Source organism: Schistocerca gregaria, chromosome 6 (assembly GCF_023897955.1).
Source record: "Schistocerca gregaria isolate iqSchGreg1 chromosome 6, iqSchGreg1.2, whole genome shotgun sequence".
Taxonomy (NCBI): domain Eukaryota; kingdom Metazoa; phylum Arthropoda; class Insecta; order Orthoptera; family Acrididae; genus Schistocerca; species Schistocerca gregaria.
In genome coordinates this window covers 482,884,572-482,907,724 of record NC_064925.1, presented here as the reverse complement: position 1 = coordinate 482,907,724, position 23,153 = coordinate 482,884,572, and the positions used below count along the sequence as shown (strand labels likewise).

Genomic DNA, 23,153 nt, shown 5'->3' with positions numbered 1-23,153 from the left:
AATGGACACACCTAAAAATTTTGAAAATTCTACCTTAGCTACAGACTTCTGTTCAAATTCTATATTTATTACTGGAGTTTTGCCATTTACTGTACGGAACTGTATATACTGTGTTTTATCAAAATTTAAAGAGAGTCCGTTTGCTGAGAACCACTTAATAATTTTGTGAAAAACATCATTTACAATTACATCACTTAGTTCTTGGTTTTTGGATGTTATTACTATACTTGTATCATCAGCAAAAAGAACTAACTTTGCATCTTCATCAATGTGGAATGGTAAGTCATTAATGTATATCAAGAACAGTAAAGGACCTAAGACCGAACCCTGTGGGACCCCGTGCTTGATAGCACCCCAGTTTGAGGAATCAGCTGTTTTAACATTACACGAACCACTTATTTCAACTTTCTGCATTCTTCCAGTTAAGTATGAATTAAACCATTTGTGCACTGCCCCACTCAAACCATAATGATTTAGCTTATCTAAAAGAATTCCATGATTTACACAATCAAAGGCCTTTGAGAGATCACAAAAAATACCAATGGGTGATGTCCGGTTATTCAGAGCATTTAATATTTGATCAGTGAAAGCATATATAGCATTTTCTGTTGAAAAGCCTTTCTGAAAACCAAACTGACATTTTGTTAGTACTTTATTTTTACAAATATGGGAGGCTACTCTTGAATACATTACTTTCTCAAAAATTTTTGATAGAGCTGTCAGAAGAGAGATTGGGCGGTAGTTGTTGACATCCGACATATCCCCCTTTTTATGCAATGGTTTTACAATGGCATATTTCAGTCTATCAGGGAAAACACCCTGCTCCAAAGAGCTATTACATACGTGGCTGAGAATTCTACTTATCTGTGGGGAACAAGCTTTAAGTACTTTGCTGGAAATGCCATCAATTCCGTAAGAGCTTTTACTTTTCAGTGAGTTTATTATTTTACTGATTTCAGAGGGAGAGGTTGGTGGAATTACAGCTGTTTCAAACTGTGCAGGTATGGCCTCTTCTATTAATAGCCTTGCCTCTTCTAGTGAAGATCTAGATCCTATTTTCTCCACAACATTTAAAAAATGATTATTCAAAATATTTTCAATTTCTGATTGTTTGTTAGTGCACTTGTCATTCAATTTTATTGCACTAAAGTCTTCCTGTGCTCTTGGTTGCCCTGTTTCCCTTTCAATAATATTCCAAATTGCTTTAATTTTATTATCAGAGTTACTGATCTCAGACATGATACACATGCTTCTGGACTTTTTAATAACTTTTCTTAGTACCGCACAATAGTTTTTATAATATTGAACAATTTCGGGGTCAGTACTCCATCTTGCTGTTAGATACAGTTCTCTTTTGCGGTTGCAAGATATTCTTATTCCTTTAGTTAGCCAAGGTTTTTTATATGTTTTCTTGGAATTATGTTTAACTATTTTCTTGGGAAAACAATTTTCAAATACCCTTAAAAATGTATTGTGAAATAAGTTATATTTCAAGTTTGCATCGGGTTCCTTATACACTTCATCCCAGTCTAGCTGCTGTAGGCTTTCCCTAAAGTTTGCAATATTTATATTGTTAATTGAACGCACTGCTTTGAAAGTCTGATTTATTATACTGCATGGAGCTATGTCATGTACTGTAACAAGCTGTGCACTATGATCTGAAAGACCATTCTCAACAGGATAAGCATTTATGTCCTTAAACTTATCTTGGTCTATAAAAAAGTTATCTATCAATGTACTGCTGTTCTTTGTTATCCGAGTAGGAAAATCAATGACGGAGCTCAAATTGAAAGAACTGAGTAATACTAAAAGGTCATTCTTCCTATTACACTCTTTCAGGGAATCAACATTGAAATCCCCACAAATGATAATTTGCTTCCCCCTGTCTGACAGATAGCACAACAAAGCATCCAAGTTTTCCAGAAATAGCTGGAAATTCCCTGAGGGGGACCTATACACTGTTACAATTATGAAAGTGCCATCCTTTAGTTTAAGTTCAGTGGCACATGTTTCCATATGTTGCTCTACACAAAATTTTTTAGTTTCTAAATTTTTTGCACTGTGGAAGCTTTTGACATATATGGCAACTCCTCCTCTCATCATATTATCTCTACTTACATGTGCAGCTAATTTGTACCCATTGATGCTAACCTTTTGCATATCAGTGACAATGTGATGCTCAGACAGGCATAGTACATCTATTACATTCTCAGTTTCTATATCTTCTAAACAAAGCAGAAGCTCATCAATTTTATTGTTCAATCCTCCAATATTTTGATGAAATATACTAACATTTTTCATTTTACTTTTGCAACTATCTTGAACTTTTTTGACATTTTTAGTACTTGCATGGCTGAGTTTCCCACTGGACACTGATCTTACACTAAAAAAGAGTTTCCACCATGAGATGTAGTTCCTCCCCCCTTTAAATTTCCTGCTATCAGCCCAGCCAGTTTACCCTTCCCTTTCCTGTTGAGGTGTAGGCCATGTCTAGTATAGTCCCACCTACAGAGTGAATCAACACGAACCACACCAATGTGTGACCCCGCACCAGATCCAAGTAGCCGTTCCAACTCCAAATTAACTCTCCTGACAGAAGAGGTCAAATGAGGTCGGTCGTGGCGCTCCAGAACCGACACAAACCCAACACTGGTATGATTCGATGCCGATGCAATCTTTGCCAGGTCACATTCTATGCTGTACCCCGGATCTCTGTCAATACTGTTGCCCGGCCCACCCACAATAACCACGGTGTCTTCCTTAGTAAAACCTTTACATAGTGAACCTAAATCCTCTGTAACCTGCCCAAGTTCAGCACTAGGTTTGAAAAAACTTGTGACCTGGTAATCCAACCCTAATTCATCCTGCAGAAGTTGGCCCACACCCCTAGCATGCGAACTACCTAGCAACAAGACTTTCTTTCTCTTTGCAGACTTCCCTACATTCTTAATCAATTTGCTGCTGAAAGCTTGTTGAACCCTGTGTACATCTACTTCTGTGAGAGGCTCATCAGTTTCTGACTGAGGCAACAGGTCAAACCTATTTTGTCTCAAGAAACAATGTATCATAGACAAAGGCAAATTACAGCTACTTCATGCCCTCCAAAAGAATTTAAGAATGTAATTAACCCTTTCATAATCAAAAACTCTCACAGAGTTGACAAGTGGTCAGCAGTGCTGATTCTCATGCACTAGACCAGGGTTCAATTAGTGGTACTGCCAGATATTTGTCCTTGGGGTGGAGGACTGGAATAAGGTACACTCAGCCTCATGATGCCATCTGAGGAGCAGCTTGACCAAGCAGTAATGGCATTATTTCTGCTAAACTAACAACAGTGGGGAGAGTGATGCACTGACTTCATGCCCCTCCGTACCTCATCTCAATGACACCATTGTCTGAGGATGAAATGGAAGTCGCTCAGGCCCAACTGGTCTATCTTTGGCAAGAAAGTATTGCTTTCCTTCCTTTACCTGAAAGCTACAAAGACAGATATCTATAATTACTAACCAGTCTGACTAGCTATCTCTTTCTTGAAGGTGTTAAAAATTTGAGTCCTAGAACCATTCTACACCTCTCCCAAAATAAGATACTTAGTATCAATTTGGATTTCAAAAGTATCTCTCCACAGACATGCTAATTTCCAATTCAGATTCACATTGTACAAAATTTAAATAACAAAATATTACCAACTAGTATTTTTGTGACTTTCCAAAAGCATTTGACCATGCAGATCACGATATTCTCCTAAGTAAATTCAAATATCATAGTATCAGATATCTTACTGGTAACTGGTTTGCAAACTATCTAGCTAAAAGGATGCAGAGTGTTGCATTAAGAAACTCAGGGAGTGTGCACAATGAAACAACATCTGGAGAATGATCGCTAAAGGTGTAGTGCAGGAACTGATATTACATTCTTTATTATTATAGAGAAATAATACTGCCTCATATATCCAGGAAGCAGAAATAGTTCTATCTGCTGATGATGCAAGTACTGTAATGAAGCCTAACTAACTTCAGTTATCAAATGTTTATTCAACACTTGCACATACAATAGCATGGAGGGAACAGCCTCCAGCCAGAACACATAAAGTATATATACATTAAAAACAAAGATTCCAAGACTTACCAAGCAGGAAAGCGCCAGTAGACAGGCACAATAAAATAACACATAAACACACACACAAAATTTCTAGCTTTCGCAACCAATCTACATCTACATCTACATCCATACTCCGCAAGCCACCTGATGGTGTGTGGCGGAGGGTACCCTGAGTACCTCTATTGGTTCTCCCTTCTATTCCAGTCTCGTATTGTACGTTGAAAGAAGGATTGTCGGTATGCTTCTGTGTGAGCTCTAATCTCTCTGATTTTATCCTCATGGTCTCTTTGCGAGATATACGTAGGAGGGAGCAATGTACTGCTTGACTCTTCAGTGAAGGTATGTTCTCGAAACTTTAACAAAAGCCCATACCGAACTACTGAGCGTCTCTCCTGCAGAGTCTTCCACTGGAGTTTATCTATCATCTCCGTAACGCTTTTGCGATTACTAAATGATCCTGTAACGAAGCGCGCTGCTCTCCATTGGATCTTCTCTATCTCTTCTATCAACCCTATCTGGTGCGGATCCCACACTGCTGAGCAGTATTCAAGCAGTGGGTGAACAAGCGTACTGTAACCTACTTCTTTTGTTGTTGGATTGCATTTCCTTAGGATTCTTCCAATGAATCTCAGTCTGGCATCTGCTTTACCGATGATCAACTTTATATGATCATTCCATTTTAAATCATTCCTAATGCATACTCCCAGATAATTTATGGAATTAACTGCTTCCAGTTGCTGACCTGCTATTTTGTAGCTAAATGATAAGGGACCTATCTTTCTATGTATTCGCATCACATTACACTTGTCTATATTGAGATTCAATTGCCATTCCGTGCACCATGCGTCAATTCGCTGCAGATCCTCCTGCATTTCAGTACAATTTTCCATTGTTGCAACCTCTCGATACACCACAGCATCATCTGCAAAAAGCCTCAGTGAACTTCTGATGTCATCCACCAGGTCATTTATGTATATTGTGAATAGCAACGATCCTGTGACACTCCCCTGCGGCACACCTGGAATCACTCTTACTTCGGAAGACTTCTCTCCATTGAGAAGGACATGCTGCGTTCTGTTGTCTAGGAACTCCTCAATCCAATCACACAATTGATCTGATAGTCCGTATGCTCTTACTTTGTTCAATAAACGACTGTGGGGAACTGTGTCAAATGCCTTGCGGAAGTCAAGAAACACGACATCTACCTGTGAACCCGTGTCTAAGGCCCTCTGAGTCTCGTGGACGAATAGCGCGAGCTAGGTTTCACACGACCGTCTGTTTCGAAACCCATGCTGATTCCTACAGAGCAGATTTCTAGTCTCCAGAAAAGACATTATACTTGGACATAATATGTGTCCCAGAATTCTAAAACTGATCGATGTTAGAGATATAGGTCTATAGTTCTGCACATCTGTTCGACATCCTTTCTTGAAAACGGGGATGACCTGTGCCCTTTTCCAATCCTTTGGAACGCTTCACTCTTCTAGAGACCTACGGTACACCGCTGCAAGAAGGGGGGCAAGTTCCTTCGCGTACTCTGTGTAAAATCGAACTGGTATCCCATCAGGACCAGCGGCCTTTCCTCTTTTGAGTGATTTTAATTGTTTCTCTATCCCTCTGTCATCTATTTCAATATCTACCATTTTGTCAACTGTGCGACAATCTAGAGAAGGAAGCACAGTGCAGTCTTCCTCTGTGAAACAGCTTTGGAAGAAGACATTTAGTATTTTGGCCTTTAGTCTGTCATCCTCTTTCTTCAGGAAAGAGGGAAGGAGAGGGAAAGACTAAAGGATGTGGGTATATGTATGGATGGATATGTGTGCGTGAGTATATACCTAGCCTTTTTTCCCCCTAAGGTAAGTCTTTCCGCTCCCGGGATTGGAATTACTCCTTACCCTCTCCCTTAAAACCCACATCCTTTTGTCTTTCCCTCTCCTTCCCTCTTTCCTGAAGAAGCAACCATTGGTTGCGAAAGCTAGAAATTTTGTGTGTGTGTTTGTGTGTTATTTTATTGTGCCTGTCTACTGGCGCTTTCCTGCTTGGTAAGTCTTGGAATCTTTGTTTGTAATATATTTTTCCCATGTGGAAGTTTCTTTCTATTTTATTTACATCATTAAAGTATATATACAGCTATAGAACATTGCAGTATAATTATTCTTGACATTTGTGGACACCTCTAGAATGTACTTTTCTGCAAAATTGCTGCCTCCTTAAGAGAACAGCATCTTGGTGTTACATCCTCCTAGCCCAGGAACGAGTCATCAGTACTGCATACTCCGACTCCTGATGACTGATTCTCGCCCTGGTGGTGATCTTCTTAGAACTTCTTTTGTTGCTATGCTCTTTGTCATCTTTCTGCTTGTTGCCTGTCATTGGAGCTTCAAATTTACGCTGGGTTGCTGGATTCTTATAGGGCTTTATTCGAAGGACGTGGACCGTATCTCTGATCTTTCATCGTATTGTGTCGGGGTCAAAATCTTCAACTTCATAAGTAGCATCAGACAACTGTCTTACAACCTTATAAGGTCCAAAGTAGCACCTGAGGAGCTTCTCAGAGAGACCAACCAACCGAACAAAAGTGAAGATCCAGATGAGGTCACCGGGCTGGTAGACAACGGGGTGGTGCCTCACATCATACTTTTGGCAATCATTTCCTTGAGCCTGCAGTGTGCAGAGTTGAGCTAACTGCCGAGCTTCCTCAGCTCTGGTTAACATCTGGCCAATGTAGTCATCATCCATGTAGTCAGGGTGTAACGGAAACACAGTGTCCATAGTCTTGGTCTTATTTGGCGGTGTAGTAAGCAAATGTCACGAAAGGTAGCACCTAATCCCAGTTGCTCTGTTCAACATTGACAAACATTGATAGCATGTCAGCCAAGGTCCTATTAAGGCATTCAGTAAGGCTGTTAGTTTGTGGATGGTAGGCAGTCATCATGTGATGAGTTATGTTGCACCAATGGTTTATCTCTGTCACAAGATTCGATCGAAAACTTTCCCTCAATCCATAATTAATGACCTTGGGGCACCGTGTTTTAATACAATGTCTTCCATGATGAATTTGGCTGCCTTGGATGCTTCAGCTGTATTCACAGCTTATGCAATGGCACAGTGTGTCAGATAATCAGTGCAAACAATAATCCATCTATTGCCACTAGCAGACATTGGAAATTAACTGAGGAGGTCAATCCCAACACGCTGGAAAGGCATTTCAGCTGGTGGAATTGGTATGAGTGAGCCAGGTGGTTTCTAAGGAACTGCCTTTCTCATCTGACACTCTCGACAGTGCAACACATAATGATGGACACTTCTAAATAAACCTGGCCAGAAAAATCTCTTGCAGAGTCTAACATAGGTCTTAATAAATCATAAATGTCCAGCCTCAGGTGTATCATGGAATTTCTGTAGAACATCTAAGCTCATGCCTTTGGGACTCAGTGGTAGTCACCTCTTTCCAAACAGAAGTTTTCTTGTCCTTTCGCATCCTCTGACTGATTTAAGGCAAGCATAATTTGAGATATCTTGATGTCCTTCTTCAGCTCAGCAGAGAGATACTGGAGAGCAGTGAGACAGTCACTATCTTCATCAAAGTCTTGATGGTGATGCACAGGGTTTCTTGAGAGACAGTCGGCATCTTGGTGTTTTCTTCCACTTTTGTACACTATGGTAATGTCATACTCCTGAAGATGTAGTGCCCACCTAGCAAGTTGTCCTGTTGGATCCTTAAGACCTGTCAACCAATAAAGTGAATGATGGTCTGTAACAACTGTGAATGGCGTTCCATAGAGATACTGTCGAAATTTGCACATGGCCCAGATCATAGCAAGACATTCTTTTTCCATAGTTGAGTAGTTTCTCATGGCTTTTTGGATGATGTTCTCCAGTGCTAATCCAGTGCTTCACCATCAATTTGTTTAATTTGCACTTCAACTGTGGATTGAATCATTCAGATTACTCTTGAAGAATGACAAGTAGCTTCTTCTGTTGTTCCTTAGTGAGATCTGGTGATAGTAGAGCTATAAGATCTTGTCTCATAGTGGTAGCACTAATTTTGCCCACAGACTTGGCCTTGAAGGTTTCTATGAAGCTCAGCTGTTCTTCAATTAACAGCTCAGCATTTGCTATGCACATGCATCTTGGAAGAAACTGCAGTTCTTGGCGACAGTTAACTATCCACAAATCACCGAATCCATTCTTAAACTAGACAACAGAGGCTGGGATAACCAAGTTATTCTTCAGTGGTATGCTTCTCTTACATTCCACTACAAGATATATGGGTTGATGCATGGCATGAGACATGACAGTTACCTTTCTAGTACTGACTCCAGGAATGATCAGTTCATCCAGCACACATGGCCTCCACACACTTGGAGGCACATCTTCCTGTCCACAGTTTCTCATCTCGTCTAGCATAATCTTTGAGTGACCACAATCTATAATTGCCTGAGAAGCTTTCAAACAGTCCCATACGAGAATGATGTAATGACTAGACTCTTGTAAAATTATGAATTGTAAGGACTGTGTATGGCCACTTATACCCACATGAATGGTACATCTTCCTGTAGGGTTTACATATTTCCCATTATCCACCTTCAGCAGAGATGTTTTGTTGTCGATGAATATGGTTTTCTGCAGCTGGCAATGGTACTTCTCCGAAGTGACTGAATATGATGCTCCAGAGTCCACAAGAGCTTGGGCTGGTTGGCCATCCATGAAGATATTGATGTAGTTTCCTATTATTTTTGTAGTGGTTGACGGTGGAGGATTTTTCTCTTCGGCGGCCTCACCTCCAGAGAAGGCCGCACCCTTTAGTTTTCCAGTTTGTGGCAGCTAGGTGATCAGCTGGAGCTTCTAAACAGTGATGAAGACCTTGATTGGCATGTTGGGGAGCATACTCTCCAGCAGCTAGCTTGTGGCGATGGTGACCTACGTCATCCTGCACCCACATCTTCTTCTTCATCTTCGTCGTCCCGGAGTTGGTGCCGGCTAAGATCAGTCTGCTGTCTTCTGGCATGGGCATCATCAAATATCTGCCACCTTTCTCGACAATCGCACACCACATGTCCTGGTCGTCCACTGTGGAAACATACTGGTTGGTTATCCTGGTTCCTCCAGACATCAGTCTTACTTGGTGCCCAAACAGGTTCCTCACGCAGCATTGTAGGAACATAACTTTGCCTGGTGCTCGACTGTTTTAGTGTTTTAAAGGGAAATGAAGATCTAGAAATTGGGTTCAATGTCTGTTCCACTTCCTCACTTATGACCTCATGAAGTGTCTCAGGTTTTTGCTCACTGTGCAATCCAAGTGCCTTTTGAACTTCCTCTCTCACTCTCTGATGAAGAGCACTTGTGAAATCAGTTGCTTCCTCCATCATAGACATCGATATGATGTTTGGAAGCCATTCAAACTTCTTGTGTGTAATTCTTTTTTGATACATTGTCCTGATATACTGCTGTTGAAACCTCCTTCAGGAGTAAGGTTTGATATGTGTCCTCAGCAACACCCTTCATGAGATGTGTAACCTTATCTTCCTCCTTCATTCTGGGATTGACTATTCTACACAGCTTCAAGACATCTTGAATGTAGGATGTTGTAGTTTCTTCTGGACACTATGTCCTGCACTTTAATTTATTTTCAGCTTTGCACTTATGTCGTTGTGTGTTGCTGAAATACTTGCTCATTTCCACCTGGAATAGTTTCCAGTTTGTGAACTTCTCCCCATACCTTTGCTTGGCAGTGCCCTCCAAGTAGAAAAATACATTAGCCAAACACACAGTGTCATCCCATTCATTAAATTTGGCTGTACGCTCATATACCTTCAGCCACTTGTTTGGATCTTGGCCATTGGCACCAGAGAACCCAGAAAGATGTCTCCTGTGGTGGCACACAGTTGCTGTCATTGTAACATCCTCTTCTTCTTCTGTCTCCGATAGATTGTGATCTGTTGAATATGGCTCGAACTCGGGTTTCTCGCCATGTAAACAGCGACTCTGTCGTGGCCTGATGGGAACCAATGTGTCATCGATAATGTGTGATATCACAAGTTCCAATGCCTGGCACCTCCACCACAATAATGTCATGTAGAGGAAGGTGTAATTAGATGAATGATGAACACTACCTTCACATAATGAAGGTTTATTCAGCACTTGCACATACAAGAGTGCAGAGTGAACTGCCTCTGGCCAGGACACATACAGTATATATACAGCTACAGAACATTCCAGTACAATTATTCTTGACATTTGTGGATACCTCTAGAATGTACTTGAACCAAATATACAAATTAAAATTGTACAGTCCATGTGAGTTTAGAACTCTTTGCAACAATTTAGTATCGTAACCACCACACCACGGAGCTACTCAGCTTCATCTGCAACAATATTATTGAAACTTAAATAACTGATTCTCTGTAAATGGACTGTTAATGAAATCAGATAAAACGCAATACATTTGATTTAGTACCAGTAAAGACTGACCACATAATAGAAATAATAAACAAGAGTAAATCAATTAATTAAACACAATATTCAAAAATTTTAGGTATTTACGTTGGTAAGAATCTGAAGTAGAAGTCACATGTTAGAGATCTTCTTAAACATCTAACCTCTGCAGCTTTTGCGTTGTTAATATTAACAGATTTTGGGGAGAAAAATACCTAAGAAGTGACATACATTTTCTGTTTTTATCCACTAGTGTCTTATGGCATCATAATCTTAGTAACTTGTCAGTGAGGAAGAAATGTTTATTGCACAGAAGAACAATATGAATAATATGTGGTGTCCACTCTAGAACCTCTTTTAGATATTTCATTAAACAGTTGGGCATACTGACAACAATCTCACACTATATTTACTCCATTATGAAGTTTGTTGTCAAAAAGCAAGCTCAGTCTGGAACAAAACACACAGTAACATTCATAAATATAACGCCAGGAGGACAAATGGCTGTTCACTGCTCATCCTTAGGGTGGTACAGAAAGGAGTGAGGTAGCCATCCATAGAAATCTTTGACCAGCTACTGATTGATGTAAAAACTTTAATAAAATTAATGTCAGGCACATGCTGAAGTCATACCTACTTGAAAATGTCTTCTACTGCATAGAAGGATTTCCAAATGTCTATTTGTATGATGTGTGTGTGTGAAACACTGTGGGTAGGGAAAAGAGAGAGAGAGAGAGAGAGAGAGAGAGAGAGAGAGAGAGAGAGAGAGAGAGAGAGAGAGAGAGAGAGAGAGCACTATAATTGTGAAAATGACCCATGAAAGTGTGATGTAATCATGATCCACAGAACATTCAGGCAGCTGAACTAAATTGTGCCTACGTGACTGAAATCAGCAAAATGTTCTATGTAGAGAGCACCCAGTATCCATCTGCTGAGCATATTGTACTCCATGACTCAAGGGACCCAAGTGCTTGTTGTCCTAGAGGGTCCGTTTGAATCCTCCCCCCACAGTACTGACTCCAGAGACATGAACTTGTTGTCCACGATATCTTTTTATGCTACTGGCTCTGTAACAAACCTCCATTAAGAAACCCCTTTTTTGTTTATATTTCATTAATTGCTCAATCATTTACTGTTTTTTCTAGCTTCTTTACTCACTCTCTTCCCCTCTTGGTTCTACACTGTCTCCTTTTCCACTTTTGTACTAGCTCTTCATTGCACTTCTTTATTTCGCTTTAATCCATAATTACTTCTTGTTCTCTATGTCTGTCATCCTTTGAATGTGCTATTTTTGAACAACTCTCTCTGAAATCTCCAGTTCTCTTTCTTTAAATGGTGTGTATCACTGGAGCTTAGAGTTTCACACTCTGAAGGTAAGTTCTAGCCACCCATTCTCTCACCATACAATTTTTAGTTTTATAATGTCAACCTTCCTTTCATTGGAAAAAAATAAATGTTCTGTCAAAAACTCATGAAAGAAATTGTTATTCTTGGAAGAATTTATTTTCTGGAAAAACTATGTAGGACAATAGGGGCCAAGAGATTAGCTTAATCTGTTAATTGGTCTTTTATGTTACAGCCTGGTGATACGGATACGATGTGATGCAGCTGTAGCAAAATGCTACCTGGGGAAGAAGTTTGGTTGTAACCCAGAGAAAGATGCACCATGTCTAATGACTCTGGCCCATTCACTAGGATTAGAAATTGTTGGTGTCAGCTTCCATGTTGGTTCTGGCTGTGATGATCCACCTGTTTATCAGAAAGCTATTGCAGCAGCCCGTAAGGTTTTTGATCATGGGTTGTTTCTGGGATTTCCCATGAAACTGCTTGATATTGGTGGTGGTTTTCCTGGCCACAAGGGCTGCTCTATAGACAGGGTAACATTATTATTTATCTCAGTTGTTAGGAAACTTCTAAGCTTCCCTCAGATCTTGTTTTTCTTGCTGAAAGCTAATTTTTTAAATCTCATCCAGCAGGGGAACTTTCACAGATAAAGAACAATTCAGAAGCTATAATAGTGCAGAAAACTGACAACTGTAATACAATGTTATACATTATGTCATTTTTCCTCCAATTTTACAGATAGCAGAGGTGGTGAATAATGCTCTGGAAGAATTCTTTCCCGACTGTGGGACACAAGTTATAGCAGAACCTGGACGTTTTTATGTTGCTTCTGCATACACACTTGCTGCAAATGTCTACTCCAAAAGGGAGCTTAGGAATGAAAAGGATGGATCCATAACATCTGTCATGTACTACATAAATGATGGAGTGTATGGCACATTTAACTTCATATTGTATGAACCTGCTGAAGTGAGACCAATTCCTCTTAAAGTAAGTCAGGTGCAGATGTTACACAATTTTCCTCACTGGTATTCTCAAAAATGGGCAAATCACATACGAAATTTTCCTGTACTGTTTCTGCAAAATAAGAAAATGTATTAAAATGTAGTAAAAGAAACTGTAATTGGCAGCATGAACTCTGCACTGTGCTGGAGTTGTCCCATTAACTTAGTAGATGAGGTAATGCCATGAGGAATGGATATGCAGATTTGCTGATGCCTGAGTGCGTTCACATCAACCACATTTTTTTCAGTTGAGACATCAAATTGTATGCAATTTACACATCTATAATATGGTACCTTGTTATTTCTTTCCCCATTACCTTTATTTAAACATTTACACATAACATGAACTTCTTACAAACATAAATGACTACTTTGTTTTGTCCATGACACAAATAAACTGTACAGAAAATAATTTTGGATACAGTAACATCGTCTGCATCCAATGAGGTACAAAACATACAATAGATGGCACATTATGTTATGCACAGTAATTCCATTATGTATATTTGATATTCAGGCTTTACAGAGCTGGTACAAACATGTACAAGCAATGTTACTTTAGAGAAGATGTTCGAAGCGACCAACTTGTATTTGCAAACACTTTTCCACTCATGGATCATAATTTGCTGGACCATATGCAACACACTTGCAACCATCATTCTTGAAGGGGCATCCATGTCAGCTATTAGGTTGTGTACATCCATGTGTGGTGTACTATAAACTTGTTCCCTTAGGTGACGTCACTAATAAAAGTCAAGTGGATTAAGGCACAGGAAATGTGGAAGCCAGAACAATGGACCTCCACAACTAATCCCCTTTGCTGGAAATGATTCATTTAAACTGTTGCACACATTCATTCCAAAGAGTCGAGATGAATTATCATGTTGAAACCATGCCTATCACCAAACACCATGTTGAACATTTTGTAATGTGTCAGGCAATGTATTGTAAAGAAACATATGATACAATGGTGCATCCAACTTGTCCAGCAACAGTTAGGGGGCCAAAAGCATTCCTTCCATGATTCCAGTTCACAGGTTTATGCCAAAGTATGCCAGGAGCCACATTTATGTGTGATATGTGGGTTGTGTTCCACCAACAATGGCTGTACATGACATGTATTTGCAGAGTGAAAATAGACAACCATCAGCTCCATAATGAAATGACAAAAGTGAAAATTTATGCTGGACTGGGACCTGAACCCAGATTTTACTCATATGGCCAGCAGTCACCTTACCATTAGGCTATCACAGCATAACTCACAGCCAGAGCCAAACTCCCAAATGTAGTCAACCATATGTTATAATAATTAATGGTAGTTATGGAAGTTGAAAATACCTTAAAAGTAAAACTAGATTTGTCAGTCACATTATTTATAAAATGTTCATTATCTTCCACTTGGTGCAAAAACCGTTCACAAATCTGTACTCATAAAATGCAGCTTTCTGGTCACTGGTGTTGAATTAATGTGTGATAGGGTCTGCAGCTGTGATGAATTTTTTGTATGATTTCTTGAATCCTTCAGGTGCTATTTTCTTTATTTCCTGTACAATTGTACAGTTTAAGCCATAGGAAATTTTCTACATCTACATATAAATCTACATCCATACTCTGCAAGCCACCTGACGATGTGTGGCAGAGAGTACCTTGAGTACATCTATCGGTTCTCCCTTCTATTCCAATCTTGTATTGTTCGTGGAAAGAAAGATTGTTGGCATGCCTCTGTGTGGACTCCATTCTCTCTGATATTATCCTCATGGTCTCTTTGCGAGATATACGTCGGAGGTAGCAATATACTGCTTGACTTCTGGGTGAATGTATGTTCTCGAAACTTCAACAAAAGCCCGTACCGAGCTACTGAGAATCTCTCCTGCAGAGTCTTCCACTGGAGTTTATCTATCATCTATGTAACACTTTTGCAATTACCAAATGATCCTGCAATGAAGTGTGCTGCTCTCCATTGGATCTTCTCTATCTCTTCTATCAACCCTATCTGGTACGGATCCCACACCGGTGAGCAGTATTCAAACAGGGGGTGAACAAGTGTACTATGACCTACTTCCTTTGTTTTCGGACTGCATTTCCTTGGGATTCTTCCAATGAATCTTTTTGGCATCTGCTTTACTGACAATTAATTTTATATGGTCATTTCATTTTAAATCATTCCTAATGCCTACTCCCTGATAATTTATGAAATTAACTGCTTCCAGTTGCTGACCTGCTATGTTGTAGCTAAATGATAAAGGATCTTTCTTTCTATGTATTTGCAGTACATTACACTTGTCTACATTGAGATTCAGTTGCTATTCCCTGCACCATGCGTCAGTTCATTGCGGATCCTCCTGCATTTCAGTACAATTTTCCATTGTTACAACCTCTCGATATACTACAGCATCATCCACAGAAAGCCTCAGTGAACTTCCAATGTTATCCAGAAGGTCATTTATATATATTGTGAATAGCAATGGTCCTTCGACACTCCCCTGTGGCACACCTGAAATAACTCATACTTCGGAAGACTTCTCTCTATTGAGAATGGCGTGCTGCGTTCTGTTATTTAGGAACTTGTAATCCAATCACACAATTAATCTGATAGTCCATATGCTCTTCCTTTGTTCATTAAATGACTGTGGGGGAACTGTATCAAGTGCCTTGCGGAAGTCAAGAAACGCGGCATCTACCTGGGAACCTGTGTCTATGGCCCTCTGAGTCTTGTCGACAAATAGCACGAGCTGGGTTTCACACGATCATCTTTTTCGAAACCCATGCTGATTCCTACAGAGTAGATTTCTAGTCTCCAGAAAAGTCATTATACTTGAACATAATATGTGTTCCAAAATTCTACAACTGATCGACATTAGAGATATAGGTCTATAGTTATGCTCATCTGTTCGACGCCCTTCTTGAAAATGGGGGTGACCTGTGCCCTTTTCCAATCTTTTGGAATCCTACGCTCTTCTAGAGACCTATGGTACACTGCTGCAAGAAGGGGGGGGGGCAAAATTCCTTCACATAATCTCTATAAAATCAAACTGGTATCCAATCAGGTCCAGCGGCCTTTCCTCTTTTGAGTGATTTTAATTGTTTTTTTATCCCTTTGTCATCTATCTTGATATCTACCATTTTGTCATCTGTGTGACAAACTATAGAAGGAACTACAGTGCAGTCTTCCTCTGTGAAATAGCTTTGGAAAAAGACATTTAGTATTTCAGCCGTTAATCTGTCATCCTATGTTTCAGTACCATTTTGGTCATGGAGTGTCTGGACATTTTGTTTTGATCCACCTACCGCTTTGACATAAGACCCAAATTTCTTAGGATTTTCTGCCAAGTCAGTATATAGAACTTTGCTTTTGAATTTGTTAAATGCCTCTCACTTATCCCTTCTCACACTACATTTCACTCCGTGTAATTTTTGTTTGTCTGCAAGGCTTTGGCTTGTTTATGTTTGCTGTGAAGTTCCCTTCGCTTCCATAGCAGTTTTCTAACTTGGTTGTTGTACCACAGTGGCTCTTTTCCATCTCTTATGATCTTGCTTGGCACATACTCATCTAATGCATATTGTATGATGGTTTTGAACTTTGTCCACTGATCCTCAACACTATCTGTACTTGAGATAAAACTTTTGTGTTGAGCCATCAAGTACCCTGAAATCTGCTTTTTCTCACTTTTGCTAAACAGAAAAATCTTCCTACCTTTTTTAATACTTCTATTTATTGCTGAAATCACCGATGCTGTAACCACGTTATGACCACTGATTCCCTCTTTTGCATTAACTGTTTCAAATATTTCAGGTCTGTTTGTCACCAGAAGGTGTAATATGTTATTGCCACGAGTTGGTCTCTGTTTAACTGCTCAAGGTAGTTTTCAGATAATGCACTTTAAAAAATTTCACTGGATTCTTTGTCCCTGATGCCCATTATAAATGTTTTAGTTTCCCAGTCTATATGTGGTAAAATTAAAATCTCCACCCAAAACTATAACATGGTCAGGAAATCTACTCAAAATATTTTCCTTCAGGTGTTCTTTCACAACAGCTGCTGAACCAAGGGGCCTATAGAGACATCCAATTACCATTTTTGAGCCTGCTTTAATCAAGAACTTCACCCAAATTATTTCACATTTTGGATCTCCATCAATTTCCTTTGATACTAATGCATTTTTTATCACTATAAACACACATCCCCCTTCACTGTCTAGCCTGTCTCTGTGGTATACATTCCAATCTGAGTTTAGAATTTCATTATTGTTTACATCTGGTTTCAGCCAAATTTCCATCTCTAGTACTATATGGGCACTGTGACAGTTTATTTTCAAGTATTTTATGGATGATTTTTTGGTAACAGATTATATTGTATATGTTGTTGCTCCTGTGACATCATGTTATGCTCATAAATTAGTTTGAGGTGGTCATGCTATTTTAGGAGCATGTAACTCTCAAAACATTGTTGCAAAGCTATCATCCATAAAATAGTTGAAAAACGCCTAAGGCTGAAATTGTACAGGAAATAAAGAAAATGGCAGCTGAAGGCTTCAAGAAGTCATTCAAATAACGTACAGTTATACAGATGCAGTCCTGCATCATGCAACACTTCAACAACCAGTCTTCGAGATATCTATAACTGCCTTGCAGTATCATATGTACTCCAGTGGCATGACTGGTGAATGATCTCTGTCCATTACTTGTGGACAACGATTACTGAGTTCCCAAAGGTGTTGCTCCAAGTAATGAAAAAATTCTTATCAGAATTGTGCCTTTGAGGGTACCATGTAGCATACACACAAGCAGCAGTAGCAGCAGCTTGGTTGTTGGATGTACCTAGCAGCAAAAGAGTACTGACATACTCATCATTTGTGTATTCCATCAGAAAGTCAACCTACATGAACTTGAGAGGACCAGTTATGATTGCCAACTGCATGGGTAATAGACATATGTTTGCAGTTTAATGGATTCTGCTATCATGTGATGAGATGTTTCTGAACTGGGTGTAGTTATCCTAAAGCAGCTTAATATGCTGTTGAGAGGTAGGGCTGGGCCAGAAAGCAAGAAATTAGAGTTCACAGTTGAAAACATGTATAAACTTTTATTTAAATAAAACTCAACAAGCTTGTGACATCAGTAAAATAGCTTTTAAAAACAAGAAATTAAACAACTTGTGAAATATTAATGAGGAAATGAGATTAGCAGTTGACATCAACAAAAGATGTTTTAAACAATTATGAGAAAAGCTATTTATCAAGCATTAGCAGGTATCTAAAGTGAGCCAAGCTGCATATTAATAATCAAAACCTCACTATTTATAAAAATTTTCAAATGTTTTTTTAAATATAAAACCTCAAATGACTGCAGCAGATTTGGTAACACACAATCAATGCGTCATGTCCTTTGGTGACATAAGTTCAGGACCAAGAGAACATATACAGATACAGATACAATTCAGCCTGACAACCAGTGGGATAACTCGACAGGCAGGATGGACGTTGTGAATTCGCCACCCTCAGGTGTGCTGCTGGATGGGACAGGTCCTGTACAACATTAACTACAACAGACTATGAACTAACCTAGGAAACTAGTAACAGTGCACTGGTTTACACAGGGCAGCACATATTTCATTATATTACCATTTAAAAGCCAAACATAAATAAATAAAAAACAAACATCTGATCCATCACAAATTATGGTTACAAGCAACAAATCACATAAAAACTGGGTAGCACTCTTATTACAGGAACGAGAAAACCAATAAAGCTTACTTGCCCCCATAACTGATTGGCAAACAGTTACTTGTACTAATTATGCAGTGGAAAGAGTCATTAAATACTATTTTGAAATGGAAAAAAATTCAAACTCAATGACTTCTAACGTGTTTTGCAGTAAGACACTGGCTAAGCAATGAAATCTTGATTTACCAGGTTGTCTGAAAAAACTAGAGTGGAAAAGTGGATTCTTATTTTAGCAGAATTTATCATATAAAATCTGAGGGCTGGTCAACGCATGCTGACATGGCATAGTTATAATGTGAAAAAATGATGTCTGGTTTATAAATGAGGAGATCTAGGAGATGATAAATACAACATAGAACATAATGGAGAATTGATAATCCATTTCTGATACCTTATATTGTTGTCACACTACAGTAGTACTTGTATCTCATAAAAGATGTAGACTTAGTTCAACAACCAGGTGTTCTCCAATGTTTCATAATGTGGCTCTATAGGAAAATGGTGTGTATGACCTTTCATTGACTTATTTGTCTAGTGTTATTATGTTTCTACATTTATTACACACAGTGATGGGCAAAACTTAAGAATGGGTGTAGCTTTTGCATGATATGTTACTTCAAAGTGGCATACCTTGTTGAAACTTGACCATATAAAGAAATTACTTCTACAGTATAGTATGGGAGGTCCCTGAAACACATATTCAAAAAGACGAACATAGTTAACACTTTTATTCAATGACTATAATTAATTGAAGGCACTGCTGTTGATGATAGTCAACTGGACATTTCAAAAGGTGGGACATGGTTCTTAATAGGTTGTGTGATCATCACAGATGCCGTGCATGGTCTGCATAGTGCTCCCTTGTTGGCCACAAGGTTGGCAAGGAATCCTTATGGTAACGTGTTCCATCCATCCACCAGCACGGCTGATAACTATGGGATCGTCATTGTGTAATGTAACCATATTTACCTCCACTAGTGTGCCTCTGTCTAGCTGTGTCCCCATCTAATCTGAAAAGTGATTGTCAAAAGTAGGCTATTTCAAATGATGATTTCTACACCAGGTTTGCAGTTTAAACACTTTAATTGCACTTTGATGTTGAATAAACCACTGTTTATGGCCAGATCATGTCTTATCTATCATAATTTAAGGACAGGTAAATGGCTAGCCACGAACTGCATTTGGTTGATGCTCTATAGCATGATTGTCTGAGTGCAGTAACCTAACACTAAAGTGACACAAAAGTTTACATTTGGCAAAAATATAAGTAACACTGTCACTGATTAAAGTTCTTAAATCACGGTCTCAGAAATCTGACAATCAAATAAACCCCAAAATAATGTGCACAATAGGTGTCTTTTGGAAATAACACACTTCACAGTCTGATCCTGCTGTCACAGTAAACATTATCAAAGATTAACACAGTTCATTAAATTAATTACTAGTCCATCATTACAAAAATGAGCATCAAAAGAAGTAATGCCAAAGTGTATGTGGTACGTTTTCTCATTTTGGTGGATGTAGACGTTATTCCTTTTACAACTCTCCACAGTCTGACTAAAATGCCTTCTGAGCAACTTCTTTTATAAGTTTGCAATAATTAGAACTACATTTATGTGTTGCTGATCATTGGCTTTTTACAAATTGCAATTAAAGATTTACATTTCTGATTAACTGAACAGTACAGGGAGATTCTTCTGAATTAGAACTTTAAGATACAACAATAATTGCTTCTGATTTTTACTGTCTAGTTTGCCAAAATATGGTAGTCTATTTCAGTTACAATGTATGCTTATTATTATGAAACTAATTGAGGGCAGAGTTTGTGAATACATTTTCAACAGTAGCTGCACAAATGTAACCATCCTTTATAATACTTCTTTATCTACTTGATCAAGAAGTTAGCAATTAGGTATATGTTCACATATGAACAATGACAACAAAGTTTGAAATTACTTCTATTTTGTAATAAGCACAGGTTTTTTGATAAACTAGTCACACCAATGGACTATAATTAACCAAATATAATGGATAATAAAGTTAAGTTGGATAAGCCCTCGGTTAATATTCAAGATTTTTGCACTCTACTCATGTCATATAACTCATTGTATCACTGATATTTGCAAAAAATTAAAAAGACAGTGGTGGGGGGAGTGGGCAGGGGGAAGAAAAGGGGAACAGGTAGACCAGTCCAATTGCAGAATATCCTCTTGTTCCAGGAGATCCCTGTTCGATGAGGTTGTGCATTGCCATCCATAAAAATGAAGTCAGGACTGAATGTACATGCGGAAAAAAAGATTAATGTCACAATACTGTTGACTGCCGAGTGTATTGTGCTGAAGATTTGGAGGTCAATACTCCAATCCCATGCAACACTGTGCCTTCTCACAGTATAACACCTGGACCATCAAAACCATCATGTTCGACGATGTCCCTGGGTCTTCTTACTTCTTGCCATATGAGGCTACATAATGCACCAAGCAACACTGTCAGAAATGATTGTTTTGGTAGTCCAGGTATTATAGTGTGGGGAGACATAATCTTGCATGGATGTACTGATCTCAAATCTTTGAACACAGTACACTCACTGGTCAATGTTACTGTAAAACTATACTATTTCCATATGTGCTTCTTTACAACAGTGTATCTGGTGCTGACTTCATTTTTATGTATGACAGTGCATGACTACATTGAACAGTGCTGCTTGAGGAGCTCTTGGAACGAGAGGATGTTTGGTGAATGGATCAATGTACTCATTTTCCTGATTTAAATCCCATCAAGTACCTGTGGGATGCATTGGGGAGATTTACAGCAGTATGTTCACATGTAACAACAACCATCTAGCAGTTGTCAAGTGCACTGGTGGAGGAATGAAACATCCTACCATAAGAACTTCTTGCAACCTTGTGGCCAGCAGGGGAGCACATTGCAGGCAATGAGTATCCATCTGTCTTAATCACACATCCTGTTAAGAACCATGTCCTGCTTTTTGTAATATTTAGGAGCCATCTTAAATCATAGTGACTTCAGTGTAATGCTTATCTATTAATAAAAGTGACATTTCTGTTTGTCTCACTGTGCATTTCTTTCAGTTACCTTCTGTACTATGCTGTAGGAGTTCTTTCTATGTATGGTCCAAGTTTCATCAAGCTATATCACTTGTCAGCAAAACATGCGAAAGTTACTTTCATCCTTAAGTTTTACACACCAGTGTACCAGGGCATACATCATATTCTTCTTTATAAAATATATTTGTTTGTATGGTTAATGGTTTGACGTACTATATGGGTTATAACTGGAACAGCCATTTCTGGTTGATGCCATTATTACAGCAGATGAACACTGCTTCTTAAGTGGTATTGTTTAGTGTAGTGTAATTAGTACACATGCCATACAAAGTTGTGTTCTTTGTTTTGCTGCTGCTGCAGTTGTTGTTGTTGTTGTTGATGATGATGAAGAGAAATTATAGGGAAAGTAGCCAACTCCTTGTAAACGACACCCAACTTTACTGTTCTTGACCAACAGACGTATTACCATCAAGAGCAATACAAGCCTTCATTTTGTGAGATGGTCAAAGAGCACAGGTCTAAAAGTTTGATGGCCTAGTTCCACCAGTCATACAGGCTAACATTTTCTTTGACAGTGGACAACAGACAATCATGACTGACACTCAGATGATTCATGTGAAAAGGTTTCCAACATGATTATGGCTGGATGATGGGAATTAAGACTTTCAATGCTGAATGTTAGTTGGAGCTAGATGCATGGAACATGCCATTTCAAAAGTCCTTAGGAAATTCAATATTCCAAGATCCACAGTGTCAAGAACGTGCCAAGAGTAAAGAGTGTGTCGAGAAAACCAAATATCGGGCGTCACCTCTCACCATGGTCAATGCAGTGGCTGATAGCCTTCATTTAATGACCATTAGCACCCATGTTTGCATAAATGTGTCACTGCTAACAGACAAGCAATAATTCATGAAACAACCACAGAAATCAATGTGGATGTACAACAAATGTATCCATTAGGATAGTGCGGTAAAATTTGGAGTTATTGGGCTATGGCAGCAGACAATGGCTGCAAATGCCATTGCTATTATGTACTTCAAATAGACATCCCAGTTGGTGTGATGTGATGCAATGTAGTATCCAAGCATTTTCACAATTGTCCTATACATTCTTTCAGACCTTACATTGGCTTATGAATCAAGAGGATCCATCCTTAACTTCTTCACATTCAATAACTTACACAATTCCTTGAATAAAGCTGACATGAAGTTTATTCCCTGGTCTGTTACTATTGTTTCAGGCACTCCGAACTTCAGTATCCAATTATTCACAAGTGCTTGTAAGACTGTTGCTTCCTGCATCATGACCATTTCTACATTTCTTGAAAAGTGATCTTATTCACTGCAGATGTTTTAACAACCCCAGATATTCAAATAGTGCTAATGGTTCTGGTATCCTCTACAACGGTACTCTTTTTCAACACAAATCCACTCTTTGTGTGCACTATATGCAATTCCACACATACTGATTTATG

At 38.9% G+C, this 23,153-nt stretch overlaps 1 protein-coding gene across 2 annotated transcripts in view; it reads left to right on the top strand.

Moving 5' to 3' along the window:
- The window catches only part of LOC126278699 (ornithine decarboxylase-like), a 117,828-nt gene that overhangs the window by 78,043 nt on the left and 16,632 nt on the right, over window positions 1–23,153 (top strand). For both annotated transcript variants that reach the window (XM_049978970.1, XM_049978968.1), the window contains exons 6-7: window positions 12,119–12,416; window positions 12,622–12,873. In XM_049978970.1, the coding sequence (XP_049834927.1) occupies window positions 12,119–12,416; window positions 12,622–12,873 (550 nt within the window). The remainder of the gene's footprint in view (window positions 1–12,118; window positions 12,417–12,621; window positions 12,874–23,153) is intronic.